The 25,351-nt window shown below is 42.5% G+C and overlaps 1 protein-coding gene across 5 annotated transcripts in view; it reads left to right on the top strand.

Annotated features, from left to right (window-relative positions):
* CDKAL1 (CDK5 regulatory subunit associated protein 1 like 1) overlaps positions 1-14,588 on the top strand; it is a 1,479,984-nt gene extending 1,465,396 nt beyond the window's left edge. For all 5 annotated transcript variants that reach the window (XM_033934562.1, XM_033934560.1, XM_033934561.1 and 2 more), the window contains exon 15: positions 13,961-14,588. In XM_033934562.1, coding sequence (XP_033790453.1) covers positions 13,961-14,155 — 195 coding nt within the window. In that variant the 3' untranslated portion in view covers positions 14,156-14,588. The remainder of the gene's footprint in view (positions 1-13,960) is intronic.
* Positions 14,589-25,351: the final 10,763 nt, after the last annotated feature.

Genomic DNA, 25,351 nt, shown 5'->3' with positions numbered 1-25,351 from the left:
AGGCAAGATGTCTTCTAACAAGGGACCTTTGTTGAAAATCACTCAAATGGGAAACACTCCAATCTATGTTGCATGCATTTCAGCACTCAAAATGTGCCTTCCTCAAGAGTCTTAAGGTATGCTGCTCATATGATGGCACCCTAGTGATCCACATTTTAAACAATACTGGAATATAATACAAAACACTCTTCTTGGTGTGGTAGTCCACCAAACAAAAGCAGTATCGCAATCTCTGGCAAAGTGAAATCAATACTACTTTTGTACTACTCCTCTCCCCTCCCCTTGTCTGGCATCTCTCCTCCCCCCTTCCCTCCTCCTTCCCCGGATATACCTTAAAAACCTGGTGGTCTAGAGGCCTCTTCGGAGGCAGAAAACATCCCCAATCTTTCCTACCTTACTGCCACTGTACCCACCACTAATAGAGTTTCAGAATGGCTGCTGAGACTTCATGTGGCAGCCTCGTGAGATTCAAGGAAGTCTCATGGGGCTGCCGCTTGAAGTCTCCGCAGCTATTTTGAAACTATTAGCGGTGGGTCCAGCGACAGCAGGGGGTAGGAAAGACTGTCACTAGACCACCAAGTTTTTAAGGCAAAAGTAGGGAGGTTGACCTATTCCCCTTTACCGCAGGATTACCATGGTATCAGTTACCATTCCTGCGGTAATACTGCAAAACGGTCTACTAGTAATACTAAGCGTACTTTGGACAGGGTCCCCATTACCATGTCACTGTCTACTCAGGAGTAGCACAGAAAGGGAGTGGATGCGTGGCATACTAGTCTTTTGGTTGAGCAAAAAGCGAGAAAAGATGCAAAGCAAAGAGGTGAAGCAAAAATCTGGAGATCAAGTGGGATCTGATACTACACCATGTGCCATTATATCCCATCCTTCTCTGTTTTTCCACTCTTCTGTACTAGTTACCTGAGTTCAGGTAGTCCCTACACTGATACTTTAATTTACAATTTATATCTCACAGAATACCTTATACATAATGTGCCCATTTATTTTTTTTCATCAAAAGGGGACATCTATGAATATCTCTAGTGCCCTAGTGCCTCCTTCCCATATCTTTAGTGCCCCCCCAGTGCCTCCTTCCTATATCTTTAGTGCCCCCAGTGCCTCCTTCCCATGTCTTTAGTGCCCCCCAGTGCCTCCTTCCTATGTCTTTAGTGCCCCCCAGTGCCTCCTTCCTATATCTTTAGTGCCCCAGTGCCTCCTTCCCATGTCTTTAGTGCCCCCCAGTTCCTCCTTCCCATGTCCTTAGTGCCCCTGTCCTGTATCCTTAGTGCCCCCAGTGCCTCCTTCATATGTCCATAGTGCCTCTGTCCTGTGTCCTTAGTGCCCCCAGTGCCTCCTTCCCATGTCTTTAGTGCCACCTTTCCATGTCTTTAGTGCCCCAGTGCCTCCTTCCCATGTCCTTAGTGCCCCTTTCTATGTCTTTAGTGCCCCCCAGTGCCTCCTTCCTATGTCCATAGTGCCCCCCAGTGCCTCTGTCCTGTGACCCCAGTGCCTCTGTCCCGTGTCCTTAGTGCCCCCAGTGCCTCCTTCCTATGTCCCTCTCACTGCCTTCCCCACTTTGTCCCACCCCCACCCCCGAAGCCAGCCTGCCTGCCTCTCTCCCTCCCTCCCTCCCTGGCCAAAGCCAGCCTGCTTGCCTGCCTACCCCCTTCCCTACCTGCCGTGCAAAAAAAAAAAAAAAAAATGCCTCCCTCCTTTCTTTCCCTGGTCCGCTCCTATCTTACCGCCCTGTTACTGCTAAAGCCGACAGAGGACGTTCTGGGCGAGCCAGGCAGCGACTGGCTGGCCCAGAACATCCTCTCCAATGTCAGAATTGACGTTGGAAAGAAGACTTCCTGTTGGCTTTAGAAGTAGCAGCAGCAGAGCGGTAAGGTAGCAGCGGACTGGGGGAAAGGAAGGAGGGAGGCTTTGTTATTTTTTTTGCACAGCAGGTAGGGACAGGAAGTGATCGCCTGTCCCGTTGTCCCCGAGCACATCTTTGGGACACTGTCCCTGAAAACGGGACATTTCGGCATCCCGAAGCTGTGTATGAGGACAATGGGACAGGAGGTCTGAAAACGGGACTGTCCCGTTCAAAACGGGACATATGGTCACCTTACTTATACAGGATCGGAGGAGGTTACAAAAGCACACACAAAAATACAGTCACAAGACTTCCATAAATTAACAAATATACAATAAAATTAAAACATAAAATACTAAACCCTAATAACATGCAACCCTCATGTAAACGAGTGAAGTAGCCTAATGGTTAGAGCAGCAGGCCGAGAACCAGGGAGGCCCAGTTCAAATCCTACTCAGGCTTCTTGTGGCTTTAAACAAGTCACTTAATCCTCCATTGCCTCAGAGACAGTCCTGCAGAGACCAGAAAATATCTACTGTACTGGAATGTAACTTGCCATGACCTACAACTGAAAAAAGATTTAAGTCAAATCCTAATAAATAAATTTCCCAACCCCCAAATAAAATGAATCTCTCAGTAAGTATAGCACAGACTAGCAGCTCATCCTTTCCAGATAATTAAGGGGGCCTGTCACTGTCTTGTTAACAATTTCTCAAACAGCCAGCGCTTTCATTTCTTCCTAAATAAGGGACAACTTAATTTAATCTAATGTTGTTTCCAGGTTAAAGGTATCTTACCACCTGCTGTGTCATCTTGTAGAAGTGAATCTCATTTCCTTCACAAATGTGCTTGGGCATGGTGGAGAGAAAGGATGAGCCCAATGTGCTGTGGTATTTTCTCAAGGGCTCATTAGAAAGCTTAATCCTTTTCGGACTCTAATCAGGAAAGGAGGCCTTGAATTTTCCAGCAGTTATTAAGGTAAAGAGAAGGAAATGGAGAGAATATGAAGGAAAGTGTCAAGCTAAAACATAGTTCAGTGTAATGTAGACTTGATTGGGGGAGGTGCAACAGGGATCTAAAAAATATGTTTTCATTGCATTGAAACCTTCAAAGAGTGGTGATCTATCTTTCTGTTTGATGTACATGTACACATTTGTTCCTTCTTGAATATGTACCTTACTTTGGTCTTGCAATGATTGTTGACAATACAAACAGACTGCAATATGCTCCCTATGGACTTGGATGAGCAAGTAGCTTTCACAATAAAAAAGCTTGCCAAAATTAAGCAGTTAGGGTACAGACTCCTGGGGTGATTCTGCATGATATTACCACACCAAGAGTATGCAGCTTGCAACTCTAAAATATGCTTCCAGGCATGTGAGAGAACCTGAACTATAGCTATGTGATGCTTGTTAGGAATTAGAGAATGACACGGGGAAAAAAATCTGTCCCCATCACTGCACCGTCCCCAGCCCACCATCCTCTGCACCGCCCCATCACCGCCGTTCCCTTCACCGCCATCCCTTTCACCGCCCCATCACCGCCACTGCCATCCCATTCACCGCCCTGTCACCGTCCCCGCAGCATCCATATAAGCCTCAGTACTGCGAAACACCATGAAGACAGAAGAGAGTCCTGCCACTACTACTACTGCACTGAGAATCTGTTTCAGTGCCTCTGCCCTGTAGTAAAAACAGAACATAAAATAAATCAATTGACTTGTCCTCCCTTGCAATGACGTGTCCCCATATAGCTCGAATCAGGTCAATTGTGCACACTAAAACTGCAGGAGGATCTGGAACGTGAGCGCAGGCAGGCAGTGATACAAAAACAGCAGACACCCGACCGATTACAGCGTTCCGCCATCTCCCTCCCTCCACCTCACCTTAGATGTATTGTAGAGTATGCCGGCTTTCTTTTTGGCCCAGCCGCACATGCGGCTGCTCATTTGTTCAATATTCTCCTCTGACGCAACCGAGAACAGGAAATTGCAAGAGAGGAGAAGATTGATCAACTTGAGCAGCCGCGCGTGGCTGGGCGAAAAAGAAAGCCAGCATACTCTACATCAGTGTTTTTCAACCTTTTTACACCCGTGGACCGGCAGAAATAAAATAATTATTTTGTGGACCGGCAAACTACTAGGACTAAAATTTTAAAACCCTGTTTCCGCCCCATCTCCGTAAACTCAGTCACCTCAGTAACTATAGAAAAATAGACAAATATAGTGCAAAATATAGACAGCAGTTATAAATTCTCAAAACTGACACATTTTGATCACTAAATTGAAAATAAAATCATTTTTTCTACCTATGCTGTCTGGTGATTGATTTCATAAGTCTCTGGTTGCGTTTCCTTCTATCTGTGTATCCTTTCTTTCATTTCTTTCTTTCTGCACTCAAGCCCAAGAATTGTCCCTTTCTATTCCCTCCCTCTTTCCTTCCTATGTCCTTAGTGCCCCCGGTGCCTCCTTCCCATGTCTTTAGTGCCCCTGGTGCCTCCTTCCCATGTCCTTAGTGCCCTTCCTGTCTTTAGTGCCCCCAGTGCCTCCTTCCCATGTCTTTAGTGCCCCCAGTGCCTCCTTCCCATGTTTTTAGTGCCCCAGTGCCTCCTTCCCATGTCCTTAGTGCCACTTCCTGTCTTTAGTGCCCCCAGTGCCTCCTTCCCATGTCTTTAGTGCCCCCAGTGCCTCCTTCCCATGTCCTTAGTGCCCCTTCCTGTCTTTAGTGCCCCTAGTGCCTCCTTCCCATGTCTTTAGTGCCCCTAGTGCCTCCTTCCTATGTCACTCTCACTGCCTTCCACACTTTGTCCCACCCCCGAAGCCTGCCTGCCTGTCTTCCTTTCTCCCTCCCTAGCCAAATCCAGCCTGCTGCCTCCCTCCTTTTCCCCTTCTCTTACCGCCATGCTGCAGCTACTAAAAAGCCAGAAGTCTTCTTTCCGACTCAATTCTGAAGCCGGAGAGGACGTTCCTGGCCAGCAAGGCAGCGATTGGCTGGCCCAGAACGTCCTCTCCGACGTCAGAATTGACGTCGGAAAGACTTCCTGTCAGCTTTAGCAACTGAGAGTAGGGGAAAAGGAGAGGCTTTTTTTTTCGCGCAGACCGGCAGAAATTCAACCGGTGGTTGAGGAACAGTTCTCTTCATCAAAGGTGAGGTGGAGGGAGGGAGATGGCCGGGTGGGGACCACGCGATCCTTGATTGCCTCACTGCGGAGACAAGTCCATTCACCGCTCCACGGGGCGGTGAATGGCCTTATCCCCGTCCCCGCAGAGGCCACAATTTTTTCTTCCCTGTTTCGGCGGGTTACCCGCGGCTAAACGCGGCTAGCCGCGGGTAACCGCCACCGTGTCATTCTCTATTGGGAATCACTGTCCAGGAAAAGGATCTAGGTGTCATTATTAAGGATACGTTGAAACCCTCAGCTCAAAGTGTGGCGGCTGCTAAGAAAGCAAATAGAATGTTAGGAATTATCAGTAAAGGAATGGAAAACAAAGATGAAAATGTTATAATGCCCATGTATCATTCTATGGTACGGCTGCACCTCGAATAATGTATGCAGTTCTGGTCACCATATCTCAAAAAAGATATAGAGAAGGGCGACAAAAATGATAAAAGGGATGGTATAACTTCCCTATGAGGAAAGGCTAAAGCGGCTAGGGCTCTTCAGCTTGGAGAAGAGATAGCTCAGGGGTGATATGATAGAGGTCTATAAAATAATGAGTGGAAAGGGTAGATGTGAATCACTTTTTCACTCTCTCCAAAAATACTAGGACTAGGGGACACGTGATGAAGCTACTACGTAGTAGACTTAAAACAAACTGGAAAAAATATTTCTTCGCACAATGTGTAATTAAACTCTGGAATTCGTTGCCAGAGAATGTGGTGAAATCAGTTAGCTTAGCGGGGTTTAAAAAAGGTTTGGCTAATTTCCTAAAAGAGAAGTCCATAGGCCATTATTGAGATGACCTGGAGAAATCCACTGCTTATTCTTAGGATAAGCAGCATAAAATCTATTGTACTGCTTGGGATCTAGCTAGGTACTTGGGACCTAGGTTGGCCACTGTTGGAAACAGGATACTGGGCTTGATGGCAATTCTTATGAGAATTTGTAACAGCAGTCCCAGCAGTAGTATCCAAGATTTAATAAGTTAAACAAGAAGGTAAGTTTCTCAGCACAGCTGCTGCTTGATGCTCAGGAGCAAACTCCCATGGGAGTACTTCAGAGCATCATCAGGCTAGCGTACTAGAGAGTAGAGGAATGACTGGCATACTTTAGAATTTTTTAAAGTACTTATAGTCAGAAAAGTATCTGAAAATTTAGTAGGTGTAAGGGTAAAGCTGTGGGAACATTTTCATAATTATGTGCATACTTTTCACTAATGTGAGCAATTATGAAATTACCCTCCAAGGAGGTAGATTCTCAAGTAAAATAGTGCTTTTCCCATGAAAATACACCTTCCTAAAAATGCCAAAAAAATATGTGGCACATATGTTGTTCAAATTTTATGTAAGTGTTCAAAAGGATGGGTTTGGGAATTCAAGTTTGTGCACCTAAATGAATCCTGAAAATTTATGCATGCCACAAAGCAGGTGAATTTCTGTGTGCATTGTTTCCCTAGGGCAGTGAGCCCGAGTGCCCAAACTGCCGCACAAAACCAAAGAATTTCCTCAAAGTGCCAGCACGTCAATTAAACCTTAATAACAAGATTTTAGTATCTAAAAACTCTTTATAAAGTTGCCTGAACTATGTAACATCATTTTTAAAGGTTGGAATCTTTGTATTGTCAGAGAATCAATTTGATTCACAATCCTTTGGTTTTCATTTCAATTTATTGGCAATTTATAATGTTTTAATGATTTCATTCAATTTAATGAATTTAGGAAAAATATGATTCAGTTACAGCAGGGGTGTCCAATGTCGGTCCTCGAGGGCCGCAATCCAGTCGGGTTTTCAGGATTTCCCCAATGAATATGCATGAGATCTATGTGCATGCACTGCTTTCAATGCATATTCATTGGGGAAATCCTGAAAACCCGACTGGATTGCGGCCCTCGAGGACCGACATTGGACACCCCTGAGTTACACAATATATTTTAAATGTATTATTCACATAACATGTCAAATGTATCCTGAGTAAAAAAAAAGATAAACTTCTTAAAACTGTTAACTGTGTCAAGACTCGGTGTGCATTCCCAAAGAGTCTATACATGTTTTTTTGTAAAATTTACAATCAAATTAGAAAATAGTTAAATCATTACATTTCTAATAATATGATGTAAAGAAAACAAAAGAGCTTTCAATTAAACCAACCGTTTTTATTGGAAATTCCAGATTGGAATACAACAGGGCCATGTAAAGTCCCTTTTTTAAATAACATCTTTAAATAATATTTAAATAACTTAGAAAGTGTCTTAACTGCAAACTGAAAACACTGCTTCATGTAAACATATGCATTGGGCATGCTCTGAAAAAAATTAATGTGATTTTTGTTGTTGCATGCATGCTGATAACTTGTCAATCCTTGGCTCATAGTGCGTTAATTTCAGAGCAACACATGCAGCACTCATGTCATCCGTTAATCTGTTTCTAGCATCAGATTTTATATGATTCAAAGCTGAAAACAGCTGCTCACAAGCATAGGATGAACCAAACAAAGTAAGAAGAGCAATCCCAAGTGCTTTCATGGACTTAAAATTGTCTGGCAGAGAATTCCATGCTTTTAGGATTTCATTTTCAGAACTGCTAGCAGTGATTTCATTTGTCACCCTTTCACACTCAATACGTTCAAGAGCCGCACGCAGGTCATTGAATTTACTTTTCCAGATAGAGCTTTCTTGAAATTCCAGTAGCTCCATTTCCAAATTTTGAATATCCAACCACTGTAAGCAGGAAAGATCAAGATCTTCAAATGTGGACTTTTCTGGGGAAGTTATAAATGAAAGGGTTGTCTCCATCTTACGGAACTGAGAAAATCTTTTACTAAAATTCTCCTTTGCTTTGGCTACAATGGTGGAATATGCTTTGTGGATTTCCTGGTGTTTTTTATGACTGTCCACAAATGTTGTAGAATTATCCAAATGTATTTTTAGGTTGGTAAAATATTTTAGCTGTCCACTCTCAAGGTCTTTTTCAAAAACATGCAATTTTCTCTCAAAAGCTTTGATGTCACTAAACATGCTTTCTGCTGTTTTTCCCATGCCTTGTAATTTTTTGTTTAGTACATTAAAGTGGTTAGTAAAATCTGTAAAGAACATGAGGTTGGTAAGCCAGGCCATGTTGGTGAGTTGAGGAGAGTCTTCCCCCTTTTCGTTCATAAATAGCCTAACTTCTTCCAAGCAGGCCACAAATCTCTCTAACACTCGTCCTCTGCTCAGCCACCGGACATTATTGTACATCAGTAAAGTGTTATATTGTGCCTGAACCTCATCAAGAAGGGCTTGAAATTGTCGAAAATTAAGAGCACGCGCCATGATGAAGTTCACCATTTTTGTTACATCTTTGAGGACATCGTCAAGTTTTTTGCTGCTTTCTTTGGCGCAGAGAGCCTCTTGATGTATTATGCAGTGAAATTGAATCAGTGGATGTTTTGCTTCCTTAGCAAAGAAATGAATGAATCCTGATGTGGTGCTCCATGAATGAATGAATCCATGCTAGGTGCTCCATCGCTAGTAACTGAAATACTTTTTCTGGACTTATGTCTAGTGATGAAAAAACCTCCATCACAGCATTGTGGATATCTATCCCTTGTGTTCTTCCAGGCAAAGACAGCAGTTTTACCAGCTCTTCTCTCATGATGTCACCAGTAGCATAACGCAAAATGAGCGCTAGTCTTGCATGGTTAGTAATATCTGTACTTTCATCCAAGCACATGGAGTAGAAGGGTGCTTTTTGTAAGTCGCAAGTAAGCTGTTGACTAACATCAGCAGCCATTCGCAGGGTCTCTTGTACGAAGAGAGACTGAACAAATTGCAGCTCTACACTCTTGAGGAACGTAGGGAGAGGGGAGACATGATCGAAACATTTAAGTACCTCACGGGATGTGTTGAAGTGGAAGATGATATTTTCTTTCTCAAGGGACCCTCGGCCACAAGAGGGCACCCGCTCAAACTCAGGGGCGGAAAATTTCATGGCGACACCAGAAAGTATTTCTTCACAGAGAGAGTGGTTGATCATTGGAACAAGCTTCCAGTGCAGGTGATCGAGGCAGACAGCGTGCCAGACTTTAAGAATAAATGGGATACCCATGTGGGATCCCTACGAGGGTCAAGATAAGGAAATTGGGTCATTAGGGCATAGAAAGGGGGTGGGTAAGCAGAGTGGGCAGACTTGATGGGCTTTAGCCCTTTTCTGCCGTCATCTTCTATGTTTCTATGAACCCTATCTTTTGCAGTATTTCTGCTTAGCGGCATCTCAGAGATGCGCTGCACAATTTTATCCTTGTTTTGGAAATCATGGAAGAGTGAATTACTCCCAGCCAAAATTGCCTTTTTGATAAAATCTCCATCAGAGAGGGGCTTACCATGTTTTGCCATGCACAGTGAAATTTGAAAGCTGGCAACTGTAAGATGATTAGTTTTTGAAAGATAGTTGCTAAAACTAAGAGACTGGGAGTAATATTTCTTTAATTTTCCTACAAGGAACTCTTTTCTTTGAGCTAAACCAAGTTCAGCAACACTGTTATGGTTGGTCTCAAAGTGACGTTTGACACTTGATGTGCGAGACACAACACTTTCATTACACATAATACACAATGCTTTCCCACTGCGTTCAATCACTCCATATATCTCTGTCCAGGCCTCTTGGAATGGTCTTCCACTATCTGTTTTTGCTTTTTTTGCTGTACTCATTTTCTTTGTTCAAGACTTCAAGTCTACAAAAAGATAAAATTTGTATAATAAAAAAATCTAATGAAGTGCTGTATACAAATCCGTCCCCATAAAAAAATATGTGATTGGGGAATTTTACTAATTGTAGACATCCGTTTTGGTCAAAAAATATACTGTCCGGGTGAAAACCGGACTTGTGCAACTTGAGTGTATGGGAAAAGGACTTTTATTTTTCATTATTGGAGCCTTTGTTATTTTATTATGATGTTTACAAAAGCACTGTGAAGGGCCACATATAAACTTTACTGTTTTTTGCTATATTGAGTTTTCCATAAGGTACAGCGCAGAGGATTAGTGTGTTGGTTGTTCACAGAGAGCCCAGCCCTCCTCTCAGCTTACTGAACTTCTCTATGCAATCATCATAAGCAGCTTTTTTATTTCCTCGAATGTCCCCCATGGAAGATACAGAGGTTTTTACAGAGGAGCACATTATTAGACACATTAACTTCCCCCCATATCCTCACCTCTCTAGCATGGGAGCAATAGGAACTTTTCCTGATTACAGATGTCACACTACAGCCTCACTGAGTTCCTGTGACAGACTCGGTGTGAAGCTTCTCTTCCTCCCCCCACTTCCCCCTCACACACTGCCTGGCTCATAGGATACTAAGGGGAAGACAGGCAGGCTAAACATCCACTCACAGGACTGCAGCCAGCACAGGAGGATGGGCCGGGACAATGCCCGGTCCTCCCAATGGCCAGTCCGGCCCTGTTGCCAGGTGAGCTGCAAAGCAGACACCGGCACACTCGCCTCCCGCCGCGCCGCATATCTTAATTGCGGACTAGAGAGTTGCACGGGGACAGAAATCCCACCCGTCCCCACCCGTCCCCGCCAAAGTCTCACCAGTCCCCACCCGTCCCCGTGAGGAATCCCTCCGTCCCTGCCCATCCCCGTGAGGAATCCCCTCCGTCCCCGCCAGTCCCTATAAACTTCAGAAATAGTTATTTCATTTAATTATTCTACTGAATTAAAGGCTCTGGTAGAAACCCATTTACAAATAAGCAAAAAGACTTTATTAATTTGGAAATATTAATTGGGAAGAATACACACTTTGTAAATGGGTTTCTACCAGAGCCTCTTTTGTTTATAAATTTTTATCAACACAACTAATATACTACTTTATCCTGAAGCAAGAAAAAAAGAAATAGAATTATTTTCCTACCTTTGTTGCCTGGTTTCTGCTTTCCTCATGTTCTCATTCAGTTCCTTCCATCCACTGTCTCTCTTCCTTCTGCGTCTTCCATTTGCTCTGTTACTGTGCCTCTCCCTTTCTCCCCCTTCCAAATTGGTCTGGCACCCATCTTCTTCCCTCCGCTCCCCCCATAGTCTGGCATCTCTGTCTTCTTCCCTGCCAGCGTCTTCTCCCCACTCTCTCTTCCCCATTTCCTTTCAGCGTCCTTCTCCCCCCATCTTCCCCATGTCCTGTCAGCGTCCTTCTCCCCCCCCGTCTTCCCCATGTCCTGTCAGCGTCCTTCTCCCCCTTCTGTCTTCCACAAATGCTTTCAGTGTCCTTCCTCCCCCATCCCGTCTTCCCCATGGCCTTTCAGCGTCCTTCTTCACTCCTTTGTCTTCCCCAGTGCTTTCAGCGTCCTTCTCCCCCCTCCTTCTCTCCCGCCCCGGGTGCAGCACAGCCGGCCAGGTCCCCTTACTTTTGTGGCGCTTCCGCAACCGACAGACCGACAACAGCCCCGGTCTGACAAACCTCCCTGCCCTTAACCGCAAATCTAAATTTCCTTCTTACAGCTGCTGTAATTTAGATTTGCGGTTAAGGGCAGGGAGGTTTGTCGGACCAGGGCTGTTGTCGGTCGGTCGGTCGGGAAAGCGCCACAAAAGTAAGGGGACCTGGCCGGCTGTGCTGCACCCGGGGCGGGGCGGGGCGGACCGCCCCCTCCCTTGGTAGCCACTCGAGCCGCGAGGCTATTCCTCCTTACCTACCCTGCCTGCAGCACAGAGCCGAACGGAAGTCTTCCCGACGTCAGCGCTGACGTCGGAGGGAGGGAGGGCTTTGTTTACCGACGTCAGCGCTGACGTCGGGAAGACTTCCGTTCGGCTCTGTGCTGCAGGTAGGGAGAAAAGCCGCGCGACTTAGTACATCCAGCCCCGCAGGAACCCCGCGACCCTCGGAGGCGTCCCCACGGGATCCCCGCGACCCATGCAGCTCTCTATTGCGGACCTTCCCGCGTGCCAGCTGCAAGGCCTTCGCATGCAACAGCTGGCACGCGTGCCATAGGTTCGCCATTGCTGCCCTAGGGTAATTTTGAACATGAAAGAACTCTTGTACTTTCACTTTGAAAATCTGGTCAACTTTGTGCATTCTTCATACATGTAGGTACAGTGATACAATTATGCCCTAAGGACCAGATTCTCCAAATGGCGCCTAAAGAAGCGCTGATCATGTAACTTTGTAGAAATGTAGGCCAGGGTTTTAAAAGCCTACCATTCTGGTTCCTACCTTTCACAAGAATCACATCTACAGAAACGCCAAAGGCCAAGTCCAGCATTAACCACGCCTACAGTGACAACAGGCACCACCAGGCACTTCCTTAGTTGGGAAAAGGGCGCTGTCTTTGGAAGCAACAGCGTTTTAATTCATTTTTAATATGTGCAGTCAATTACTCTGCTAATTGAACCAATTAAAACAATTAAGTTTGGCAGTGGTAGGAGTACCTACTGCCTAATTTATTTATTAAAAAATTAATATACCGAATACAACTATGCGGTTTCCATATCGCATACATAAAATCTTGTCTTCCTACGATTATCACGTATAGCATAGACATGTCTAAACAACATCATTAATCGTTCCTGTTATAAACAGGGATAGAGCGCAAATTCATTCAATTCAGAAATACAAGCAAACTTTAAATCATACATTTAAATCATACAAATTCTAAAAGCGATTGTCAACAGAAATATACCTTAGCATAAGAAGGCATTGGCAAATAATTGAGTTTCAGCATTTTCTTAAAATTCATCTTCCCCATACAAAACCGCAGGATACCAGGCAAGGCATTCCATAGTTCTACGCCATTTAGAGAATGTGGGCCTAAGAGGGCAACTCTATTACAGGACACCTAAGATAAGAGGGCAGGCACATATCTATTTCAAGCCTGTTCTGTAAAGAAAAGTAGGTGCTTACATGTATATGTGAAAGAAAACATAGTACATACTTTTCTGTTAGTATTCTATAAGAGATAATTTGTTATAAATGACTAGAATACTTCCATGTATTCCTGCTGCCTAAAACTAGATGGTGCCTTTTAGAATTACCCCCTTAAAGGGCAAATCTATAGCTGAGCACTTGGTCAGAGTCTGTCCTATAAAGCAGGGGTCCACAACACAGCCCAGTTTTCAGGATTTCCACAATGACTGTGTATGAGATCTGTTTGCATGCACTGGAAGCAGTGAATGCAAATCGATCTATGTATTCATTGTGGAAATCCTGAAAAACCAGGCCAGGTTGTGAACTTTGAGGACTGGATTTGAGGATACCTGTTATAAAGTAAATGAGGTGCTTATTTTCCCTTCTAGCATAAAGAGATACTGTATATTCTTGCATATGCACTTAATTGTGAGCACTTACAGCAGACATAGAGCTGTTGTAAGTGTTAGCAGAGTATGGTACTGGGGTTCAAGAAAGGATTGGACAATTTCCTGCTGGAAAAGGGGATAGAGGGGTATAGATAGAGGATTACTGCACAGGTCCTGGACCTGTTGGGCCGCCGCGTGAGCGGACTGCTGGGCATGATGGACCTCAGGTCTGATCCAGCGGAGGCATTGCTTATGTTCTTAAGTGCTGCAGATACCCTCATAACTTAAACCCTTACCTTGCAAATATGTAAGATAAGAACAGTGCTTAGGCCAAATTTGGGCATTTATTCATGTATGAGTTCACATATACGCATTAATTGACAAAATTCTACCTAAGCCCTACTCTGTAAATATGTGCTTAAATAGTGCATTTATGCAAAGTAGCATACACATGGGCAGAGTCTGTGTCACATATGCACTAAATGCTGGTACAAAGATGTTCGCACTAAAAGGTCCCCCCCCCAGTACTTAACCAGCAGTGTGATATTCGTATAGTTTGTGTTGGATCCATCAGAATATTTCACTATCTAACCCATTCTGCATATTCAACAATCGGATAAATTCTTATTACCTCCTTAAAGTGTGTCAGTGCTCATTTTTCAGAGTGATGTCTCTCTTTTTCCACAGGAGTTCAGAGCCTTGATGAAGAGTGGCCTTGCTTCAAAAGCACGCACCTCAGTTGAGATTCAGAAGCCCTCTTTATGCTCCAGGTTGCAGCTGCCGCTGCCATGGAGAGGAGAAGGGGACCGGTTGAAGATGCTTTCTCTCAGCCTTGCTCTTCTTGTTGTAGCAATTGCATTTCTCATTGCTGTGCTAGGCTAAAGGAAATCTCACTTGAAATGAAGAAATGATGGAATATCCTACTTTAAAGTCTTTAGAGGAAATGCCTGTGGCTAAAAGCTTTAGTGGAAATGGATGGAACCCAGGACAGTAATTTGTATGCTAAAATTAACAAAATACTATGCCACAGAGTGGAAACCTGTTGTGTTTTGAATTTTGCAAGATGCTTTGTATAAACCCCACCTAATGATTTATTATTTTACATTTAGATTGTATTTTGTTTGTTTTTAAAAGAAAAGCAACTGTCTGCATTTTATTTCCATTGCATATGGGCTACGGGCAACAATGAATGTATATAGAAAATGCATTTGCTGTAATGAAATATATTCCATATGCAACAGTGCCAGTATTTTTCCTCAGGTAGTAAAGTGACTACATGAGAATTTGAGACTTTATTAAATCTTTCTTAATGCAATGTGTGGTATGTCTTTCTGATTAAGGGTTATCTCAGAACACAGAACACTTGTAAAAATGGACATCCATTTGATCTTTGCACTCAGTTCCATACTCATTCTATTTTAAATATATTTTTTGCTTTGGGGTAACTAGAAGAAGTTAGAATGGTAAAATAAAATTGTGTGGTGAAAGAACAAGTTAAGATTGGGCCCCAGAGCAGTTGAACATGGAGATCATCTCATCCATTTAATGGCCACCTCTTTTACTTTTCAGTTCTATATCACTGTGAGCGCGGTACATTTAACATTCAATAGATGGTCCCTGCTCAGAAGAGTCTAATTTGGACAGAGAAACAGGACATCTGAGGGTTGGGAAGATTCTGGTATTGGAAATGATACCGTGGGTATAGGTATCTGACAGCAATTAGTGGGAGTTAAGAGTTGAAAGCAGTTTCAAAAAAATTGACTTTTAGCTTGGATTTGAGTACTGCTAGGAGCATGACATATTGATTCAGGCAGCCTGTTCCAGATATACGGTGTGGCAAGAAAGAAGGGCCAGAGTCTGGAATTGGTAGTGGAGGAGAAGGGTACAGATAAGAGGGACTTACCCGATGAATGGAGTTCATGGGGGAGAGCAAAGGAGGAGATAAGGAGAGATATTTGGGGGGGGGGGCTACAGAGTTAATGCACTTGTAAGTCTGTAAGAGGAGTTTGAACTGTATTCAGAAACGGATGGGGAGCCAATGAAAAGACTTGAGGAGAAGTGTAATGTGAGAATAGCAGTTCTCACAGAATATGAGTCATGCAGTAGCATTTTGAATGGATTGAAGGGGTGAGAGACAGATGCACGGGAGGCCTTAGAGAAGTACATTGCAGTAGTCTAAGTGTGAGGTGATGAGAGCATGGATAAGGGTTTGGGTGGGGTGTTCAGAGAGGAGAGGTTGGATTTTGGTAATATTAAAGAGGAGAAAGGAACAGGTTTTAGCGGTTTGTTGGATCTGAGCAGAGAAGGAGAGCGAGGACTCAAAGATCACCCAGAGGTTGCAGGCTGACAATGGTCCCCTCACTGAAAATAATAGGAACAAGACGCCATGACATTTTTTCAGTCATGGCTCCTCTTATATGGAACTATCTCCCACTATACATTAGAGTAATAAAAGATCTTAATTCATTTAAAATTAATTTTAAAACATTCCTCTTTAAATCCTCATTTAACCTTTAGAACGACACTTTCCGTGAAGAATTAAACTGCCTATTTCTCCTCTCAAATCTTACCCTAACCTATTGTTCGACCCTACCTTTCACATACCCCTTTTCTTCCCTCTGGGAAACAGCAAAATGTAACTTCACTTCCTAATGTTCTCTCCTATGTGTATATTAGTACGTCTGTATTGTCAGTTTTGTCACAGCCCCTTGATATTTTTTATGCAAAATAACTTGTCTCTTCGTTTTACGCTATAACTATTTTATTATGTAATTCGCTTAGTTTTTGATAAGCGAAACATCAAATTCAAATAAACTTGAAACTTGAAGACAGGGAGGACAAGAGTGTTATCCACAGAAATAGAGAATGGCAAGAGGGGTGAGGTGAGTTTAGGTGGAAAGATAAGGAGTTCAGTTTTAGCCATATTCAGTTTGAGATGGCTTGATAATCAGCCATCAGTAAAAAAAAATTAAACATCTGTGATCTATGTGGAAGAGTCAAAAATTGCAACTTGTTCAAGAGCCAAGCTGTCATACAGTAGTGGAATGAACAGAGACAGTACAAAACTACTGTCAGTTTGAATTTTTTATACATTGAAGAATGCAGTGAGGAATTGTACGCGAGGCTCTGAGCTCTTTGTAGGAGTTTGTAATTCCAGTTTTATTACTATGATCCTCCTTATCCATAACACAACTTGATCATAACAAATTGATGAAATGTCTCCCAGAACAAATTTATCTTATCCAGTGTTGCAGTCAGATTCTGCTGTAATGTGACTTGTTTAGAACTAACTAAATTCATAGCTTCCAGTCTGCTGAGACCTGATTTACTGAGTCTGCCTGCTGCACTTATCGAAATTAGGAAGAGGCATCAAGGACACCTTAATTGATCATAATTGGCAAGGTGATCTATAAATACGCAGTGAAAATGTGATACATAAAGATACCTCATTACTCAAGGCTCTATATATCAATATCACAACAAACTTAAGCCATATAATCAGTAACAGATGTAGATTTCTGAATATGGTTGTGATATGATCATAGGGCTCATTTTCAAAAAAGAAAAATGTCCAAAAAGTGACATAAAGAGGAAAATAGTCTCTTCTCACCAATCCCTTCCAATTTGCTATTTAAAAATTTGCCTGACTCAACAATCCCTTTAATCTAGAAAGTGTTCCCAGATTATAAACGATCTGGATCTAGATACGACGAATGAGGTGATTAAATTTGCGGACGATACGAAGTTATTCAGAGTAGTGAAGACATAGGGAGATTGTGAAGATCTACAACATGACATAATCAGGCTTGAGGAATGGGCATCAACATGGCAGATGAGGTTCAACGTGGATAAGTGTAAAGTGATGCATGTCGGTAACAAAAACCTCATGCACGAATACAGGATGTCCGGGGCAGTACTTGGAGGAGTTCTAATTGACAAGTCGATGAAGCTGTTCACGCAATGTGCGGCTGCTGCGAAAAGGGCGAACAGAATGCTAGGAATGATAAAGAAGGGGATCACGAACAGATCAGAGAAGGTTATCATACTGCTGTACCAGGCCATGGTGCGCCCTCACCTGGAGTACTGCATTCAGCACTGGTCGCTGTACATAAAGAAAGACACGGTACTACTCGAAAGAGTCCAGAGAAGAGCGACTAAGATGGTTAAGGGGTTGGAGGAACTGCCGTACAGCAAAAGATTAGAGAAACTGGGCCTCTTCTCCCTTGAACAGAGGAGATTGAGAGGGGACATGATCGAAACATTCAAGGTACTGAAGGGAATAGACTTGGTAGATAAGGACAGGTTGTTCACCCTCTCCAAGGTAGGGAGAATGAGAGGACACTCTCTAAAGTTGAAAGGGGATAGATTCCGTACAAGCGTAAGGAAGTTCTTCTTCACCCAGAGAGTGGCAGAAAACTGGAACGCTCTTCCGGAGTTTGTCATAGGGGAACACACCCTTCAGGGATTCAAGACAAAGCTAGACAAATTCCTGCTGAACCGGAACATACGCAGATGGGGCTAGACTCAGTTAGGGTGCTGGTCTTTGATGAGAGGGCCACCACGTGAGCGGACTGCTGGGCACGATAGACCACTGGTCTGACCCAGCAGCGGCAATTCTTATGTTCTTAATAATCTGCTTAAATTAAGCAGAAGCTTAAAGGAAAGTGATGGGGATTCAGGTCTCAAAATACAGAGAGAATAGGAACAGAAACTCCATTGAAAAACATAACTTCAGTGGGAATAAATTTGTGATACCTGCAAAATCTACCGTATTTTTTTGAAATGGTTTTTTTTTTTCATTATTTGTTTGTTGAAATTTTAATTATACATGATAAGACATATCACAACAAAACAGTGCAAGTGGAAAAGAAGGATATCCTCCGATTACAAAATATAAAGCTAAATCACAAATCATTTCATGCACTATTAGTCTACAATTAAGGAGAAAGGAGTAAAGGAAAAGGCTATGCATTAATATTAAACTAAATATTAAAGAAACCAGCAAAAAAAACAGGCAGAGCCTGAAGTTGGACTTATTTAACTAATTGCGAAGACTGTGGCTGCTGTTTTAAAGGATTATGTGAGGAAGCTGCTACCTTTCCAGAAATAAAATTAATTAGGTGTGACGATTCAAAGAAAAATATCTAACTCCTTGCAGAGTAATCACACATTTACAAGGGTATCTAAGCACAAACGTTTCACCTATTTGCAAGACCTGTGGTGGCAAAAGTAAAAATTGCATTCTCTTCTTCTGGGTAGCCCTTGATCCATCCAGATAGATTCAGATTTCATAAGTCATAAACAAAACATCTTGTTGCTTAAAAAATAATTTAAGCAATTGGTCTCTGTCAGAGTCCAATGTCAATTGAACTAGCAATGCAGCAGGAACCACAGTCTCCGTATCTGATCTCACTAGGAAATTAGTCAAGTCCAAGCTATCTACTGAAGGACCTTTTTGATTAGAAACTATTTTCTTTCTTCCCTGAGGTAGGTACAAGGGGTCGCTGAAAAGTTTCCAGCCCAACCAACAAAGTTGAGGGCAGTCTCCATCAAGAGCTATACACTTAGGGGCTGATTCTATAAAGGCTGCTTTACTTAATTGGCAAAATACCCTTAACAGCGCCAATAATTGATGTAAAAAAAATTAATTGGGTGACAGGCGTCTCTCGCAATGCGCTTAGCGGCACCAAACGCCTAAGTGGGCATTTCTATGGGTAGAACGTGAGTTAGGCACCACTAAGCATGATTTTCTAAAAACTTAGGCACCTGAAACGTAGGCCTTTAAAACCCTGGCCTATATTTCAGGCACCTAACCCCCCTCTTCTGTTAAACTGCGCTAGTAGTTTGTAGCACAGAGGGCCGCGCTGAATGGCCCACGCTGCTCCCGATGCTCATAGGAACTCTATGAACATTGGAAGCAGCGTGGGCCATTCAGCGTGGCTTACCGCGCTAACTGCTAGCGCAGTTTAATAGAAGGGTAAGTTTTTACATAGGCGCCACTAGTGATTCTATAAATGGCACCTATATGTAACTGATTTGTGGCCGGTGCCTTTGTTTAGGCACTGGATGATTTAGGCACTATTTATAGAATCAGTCCCTTAGTCCAGCAATTTTCTACTTTTTTCATTCCAGATTTTTCCCTGGAACGAAAAAAGTGGAAAATCACTGGACTAAGTGTATAGCCCTCGATAGAGACTGCCCCAACTTTGTTGGTTGGACCGAGAACTTTTCAGTGGTTCCTCATAAAAAACTTGGAAATTGGAGGATAGGACAAAAACGGACGATCCAAGATGGCCGACGGTCCCGGACACTGAGCAGCACGCCGGAGATTTTCTGAAAACTTTTCTTTGGAGAGAGTTACTTACTCAGGATGCCGAAGAGGAGAGGCCGCAGCGCGCTGGAGCCTCGCGGCGTTCGGCGGTCCCCTCGTTCGGCAACATAGAAGAACTCCTGCGTCGGATGCAGGATGTCCCGGCAGCGTCGGTGCCCCCGCTGGAGACGCCTCTGAGGGGCGGGAATGAGGCGATCTCCTTGGGGCTGGAGACTACGCTGAGCCCCGACGCTAGGGCACCTCCCCCACCTCCTCAGGTTACCAGCTCCCCACGAGAGGAGGAGCTGCCGATAGAAGGCAGGCATCTACCCTCGGAGGCCAGGGAGAACAGTGAGGGGAGCGTGGAGATGGACTCCCTGAGTTTTCAGGTGAGTACAAAGAATATTGAGGAATTGGAAACATCAGGGACTACTTCAGGCCAGCAGAAGGATTACCAGGAACAGCTGAAAACTGGTGAGACTATTCAAACTTTTAATTCTTCATATGTTATTGAAAAACCCAGAGAAGTAACACTGGATTCAATTTGGGATTTGGTGGCTGACCTAGCCAAGTCTGTCAAGCCCCAGCTTTTGCAGCTGGAAAATAAAATTATTCTTCAAGAAACTGAGATAAAAAATATAAAAGTTGAAATTGGTGAATCTAAGAATTCTATTGAGAATATACAACAGGAGTTAAAAGCATCAAAACAGCTTAATGAAGCAATAATAAAAGATAATACAAATATGCGTAGAAAATTGGAAACTTTGGAGAATTTCTCGCGTAATAATAATCTCCGACTGATTAACTTTCCTAAGATACCCTCGGTGACGCCTAGGGATATGTTGAAACGTTACATGTTGGAGATTTTGGGCATTCCAGAGGATACATTACCACCACTTACTCAAGTATATTACCTACCAACGAAACCTAAACAACCATCTAAACAACAGGAGAATAATCAACCAATTAATGTTTCAGCAATTTTGGAACTTTCGGATAGAGAGCTTGCATCTCCGGCAACATTGCTTCTTACTGTGGCTCTTGCCCCAGATTAAAACTGGTTGCTTAGATTGTTCTTTAGAAACAAAATGAAAGAATTTCTTGGACAAAAAATATTAATGTTTCCAGACTTGGCACGGGAAACCCAGAGAAGAAGACGAGAGTTTCTTTTGTTGAAACCAGGAGTTATATCTCTTGGTGGGACTTTTTTTCTTCGACACCCTTGTAAATGTGTAATACAATACCATATGAAGAAATATGTATTCTTTGAACCATTCCAGCTGACAGCCTTTTTGGTAGGAACTCGGCTGGATGAAGGAAAATCAAAATCAAAGTGAAGTGCATTTGAATAATGATATCCTTCCTCAGCCAAGGGATCTTGTTTTCCTAATATTTGAATTGATAGTTGTTAGTATTTGTTACTAAGTCCGCCTTATCCTTCTTGGATCTAATTTTGAGGACTTGAGCTGAATTTAAGCTAAAAAATTCTATTTTATTTTATTTGATTACCATGTATTTTACTTTTGAGTATTATTTTCCTGCTGTTCTTCAACTTTCTGTACAAGTGGATACTTGATTTAAAACATGTAAAAATTTGATAAATAAATAATTTAAAAAAAAAAAGAAATTGGAGGATAGAAGAATTCTGGAACTTTTAATACCTCAGTAAAATACGCTTTAAATATATCAATAAAAGAAACAGTAAAAGCTTTAGGAAAATTGATTAATCTGACTGCATTCTCTAAATTCTCCAATTTGAAATAGATATTACTATTGTCTTTCATCCAAGTTTGACCCTGGGTTCCAATTTGGTAACATACTCTGCAGATTTAGTCTCCAACCCCTTCATTTTATTTTTCAAAGTTATCAAATCAGAGAGCATTGCATTACAGTGGGAAGACAAAGTTTGTGGTTAGGTTCCCAAAAAGACTTGCAAAGTAGAAATGGCTTCCCAAATGGTCTCCAAATTAAAAACTGAAGGTCTTAACAGAAAGGTAAATGCTGGCTGAAACCCCAAATTTGCACAATTCAAAGTACCTATAATCTCTTGAGTAGCAATTTGTCTTAAGATTCCTTCTAACTGCTGTGAACCACCTAAAGCCGGCATCACCAATGACCTCTCCTACCTTGGGGATCTTGAAGTGGGTTCTTCTGCCTCGTGGTCTTGAGCTGCATCTCTCACACCTCCAGCCTCGTCTGATGATTCAGCCTGGGAATGTGGTTGTGCAGGTGGGCTTTGTATATCCAGAGAGATTGACTGAGAGAGGCAGAACAAACCTTTGGCAGGTTCCCACCTCCATCCAAAGACTTATCCAGAAATTCTTTAGGTCCATGCTCCAAAAAGGCATTCTTTGGACTAGGTAAAGACAACAAAGACCTAGGTTCAAAAAGGAAAACCTGAGTCTTAGATTTTCTCTTAGCCTTAGGAAGTCCAAAAACAGTGCAAAGGCATCCTGCAGAGCTTCGTTAGGCAACCTTCTTGTCCAAACTTCTCCCCCGCCCCCCTCCAGAATTCAAGGGACACAAGGAGCAGCTTAGTGTTTGAACCCACAACCAGCAAAACATCCAATCTGATCTAAACTAACATAGGCATTTCCAGTGGGTAAGTCGGCTAAGAAGCCTTCCCCTATCCCATCTGGGACTCAGGTCAAAGTAGCATTGAGTTAAGTCATGCAGACCTCGAAAAAGTTCTGTAAGTGCCCAGACCCGATTTCGGTAAGTACCTCGACATCGGCCTCCTCATCACTGGATCAGAGCGCCGCACCAGTGGTACCGACGAAAAAGCCTACAATACCAGTGCTCTCCCTCAAGCAAAAGATTGACAGTTTGCTTCAGGAGGAATTGAGTGAGCATTTTCAAATGTTAGTGCCGACTCAAATTATGGTCCTGTTGACACCAGCTATCCAGGCCATGTTGACACCAGCTATCCAGGCCATGTTGACACCAACCTTCCAGGCAGTTCAGTCTGCGCAAAGGACAACAGTAACTGCACCTCAATCTGATACTGCACCGGTGCGCAGACCATCGACATGGGAGTCGATCGATCCATCTACAAGACACCAGTCATCCGAGAGGCACATCATGTAGGCAGTCAACCAGTGCCAGTGCCTCTCCTCCTCCCTGGCATATAGCAGCACATCTGAAATCTCAGGCAGCACATAGTTTGTGATACACTGGACTAGTGGGTTCCATGGTAAAATGTTGCATGAAACAGTGAATAAGAGACTTTAATGTTAATCTGATTGCTTATTTAAGTTTCTGAGTACATAACTATGCAATAGCCTTGGCATAGGTTCTCCTTTCAGGGAGCAATTCCTGTTAGCGCTATGGTGTGAACAGAGCCACAGATGTCGTCTTAGTCACAAATATTCCTACCACACAATGCATATATTCCACTGCTGTGTTCTCTGACACTAGTCCTTTCATTTATGCCTTTAAAATTGTGGGGGGTGATACATAATTTAGGTTGTTTCTTATTAAAAAGAAATCACTAATGTCCCTTTTTATTTTTATTTTTTTACTGGAATAGATAGTAGCATTCATTTCTTAAAGCTCTTCTTACTGAGGCAATGCCCTGGCTTTACAAATTAGATTAATCCCGCTTTTACGAAGTTGCATTAGGCTCTTTTATTGTCTGCCATGGCGGAATTTGCTCCAGTGCTCATAGGATTGCTATGAACATCGGAGCTAAGGGGGGGGGGGGGTTAATGATGTCATTGATAGTTGAAAGAAAGCATGAATATAGCATAAATAACTGAAGGGAAAATGCAGAAAAACAAGTTGCTTGCTTTTTTTTTTTAATATATAAAAAGGAGCAGGCACATGAAAAAGATGCAGCACTTTTATATTCCACATCTGTTTTATGATCCTTTTCTTTTTCTTCAAATTCTTTATTCGTTTTAAAAGCTAACACAAAGTGCAACAGATTAACCAACAATTGGTACAAAAAACAGCACTCATTACAATCAAATAATAAGATAAGTACTTAGCCCTCCCCCTCCCTCCCACCCTTCCTGGATGTGCATAACACTCATTCAGAAATCAAAGGGTAATATTGATGATCAATTCATACAAAATTTTGTTAATGTATCCCAAACCTCCCCATCTGTTTTATAATTCATTAAATTGTCAGCAGCATTAAAAATATTGTAGTTATTGAGTAGGTGCAACATTCAGCATTCACAGCCCTGGAAACCCTGACACTGGCCAAACAGGTGTCATTTTAGCTATGCTCTCTCCCTTCTACCTTGCTGTACTGTATGCCTGGAATAGACTTCCTGAATCAGTACATCAAGCTCTATCTCTAGCTGTATTCCTATCTAAGCTAAAAGCCCACTTTTTGAAGCTGCTTTTAACTCCCAACTCTTCCTCATTTGTAAAGTACCCATGTCTGTTTCAATCATTCACATAGTAAGCAATTCCCCAACCCCTTATTTGTGCTGCATGTGTCTAGTGGTGCTGTAAAAATAAGTAGTAGTATGCTATTTATAAAGTAATGATACTATCTAAAAGCAAATATTTTAGAAGATTCTGTGCCCCGGATAATTTCATCACGGACTAGCATTATGCTATAAATTCTGGATAATTCTGCTCTTCATGTCCCCGACCCTGAAGAAAACCCTGAAATGCATCGGTGGGGAATGAAGCAGACCCGGTTCAAAAGCTAAGTCACTTTATTGCACAGAATCTTCTAAAATATTTGCTTTTAGATAGTATCGTTATTTTATAAATTATAAACTACAGTACATAAATAAGTGCACATTAGTTCAAAATATATCACACAATACAATGTTCCAGTGAGGACGTGCTACCACACTACTTCTTGGTGTGGCATTCTGAGGAGCATGTGTGATTTGAACATGTGAATTGTGGAGTATAGTGGTGTAATGTTAGTTTATAGCATTTTAGCATATAAGAATTGCAGCATCAACTTAAAGAAATGTTGTAGTATCTTCGGTCCAAAGTCAAATAGTCATACAGCATAGCATAATTCTACAGGACTGTGTCACTTAGCAACCAATATTTCTTCAAAAATGCTTAGCATATGATTTCTTTTTGTGAGTTGTGTCTGGATTGTCATGGCACAACATCCAGCAGTAGTCGGCCATCATATTCTCATTCCAGAAACCTTAGCAGCAACGCTCCATTAACTAAATGTCCTGGTGAAAATGTTCTCCTTGCTCGTCACTCACCATACCAAGATTTTCCGGAAAAAGTCAAGATGTGAGTGCAAAAAAGTATATTTTTTATGCAATAGCCAAGTTTCTGATATGAGTCAAGGAGATTCTGAACTCCTTCCTTATATGAAGGAGACCTATGGTTGCCCAGAAAGTTTTCCACTAACCACTTGAATGCTTCCCAAGCTTTAATCTCAGCTGCTGAGAGTGATTGCTTAAAATCTTCATCCTGCATAACGGACTTGATCTGTGGTCCTATAAATATCCCTTCTTTCAGTTTTGAAGTGCTGATTTTTGGAAATTTCTTAACAAGATATTGAAAACCTGGCGAGTTTGCTTTACCAGATTCATCATCAACCCTAGCTTCATATGAAGAGGTGGAAGAAATATTTTATGAGGCTTGACATAATATTCAGCTGTAGTTCTGCTTTCGCACAAGCACAGGAAACAGCAGTATTTAGTGAATCCTCCTTGCATTCCCATTAGCATGCCAATGACCTTCAAATCACCATAGATGTTCCACTGGTGTGTTTTAGTAAATTCTTCATATTCTCATAAGACTCCTTTAGATGAGCAGAATGGGCAATTGTT

The sequence above is a fragment of the Geotrypetes seraphini genome, chromosome 2, assembly GCF_902459505.1.
Source record: "Geotrypetes seraphini chromosome 2, aGeoSer1.1, whole genome shotgun sequence".
Taxonomy (NCBI): Eukaryota; Metazoa; Chordata; class Amphibia; order Gymnophiona; family Dermophiidae; genus Geotrypetes; species Geotrypetes seraphini.
The sequence above is the reverse complement of the archived record's forward strand: the minus strand, read 5'-3'. Positions and strand labels throughout refer to the sequence as shown.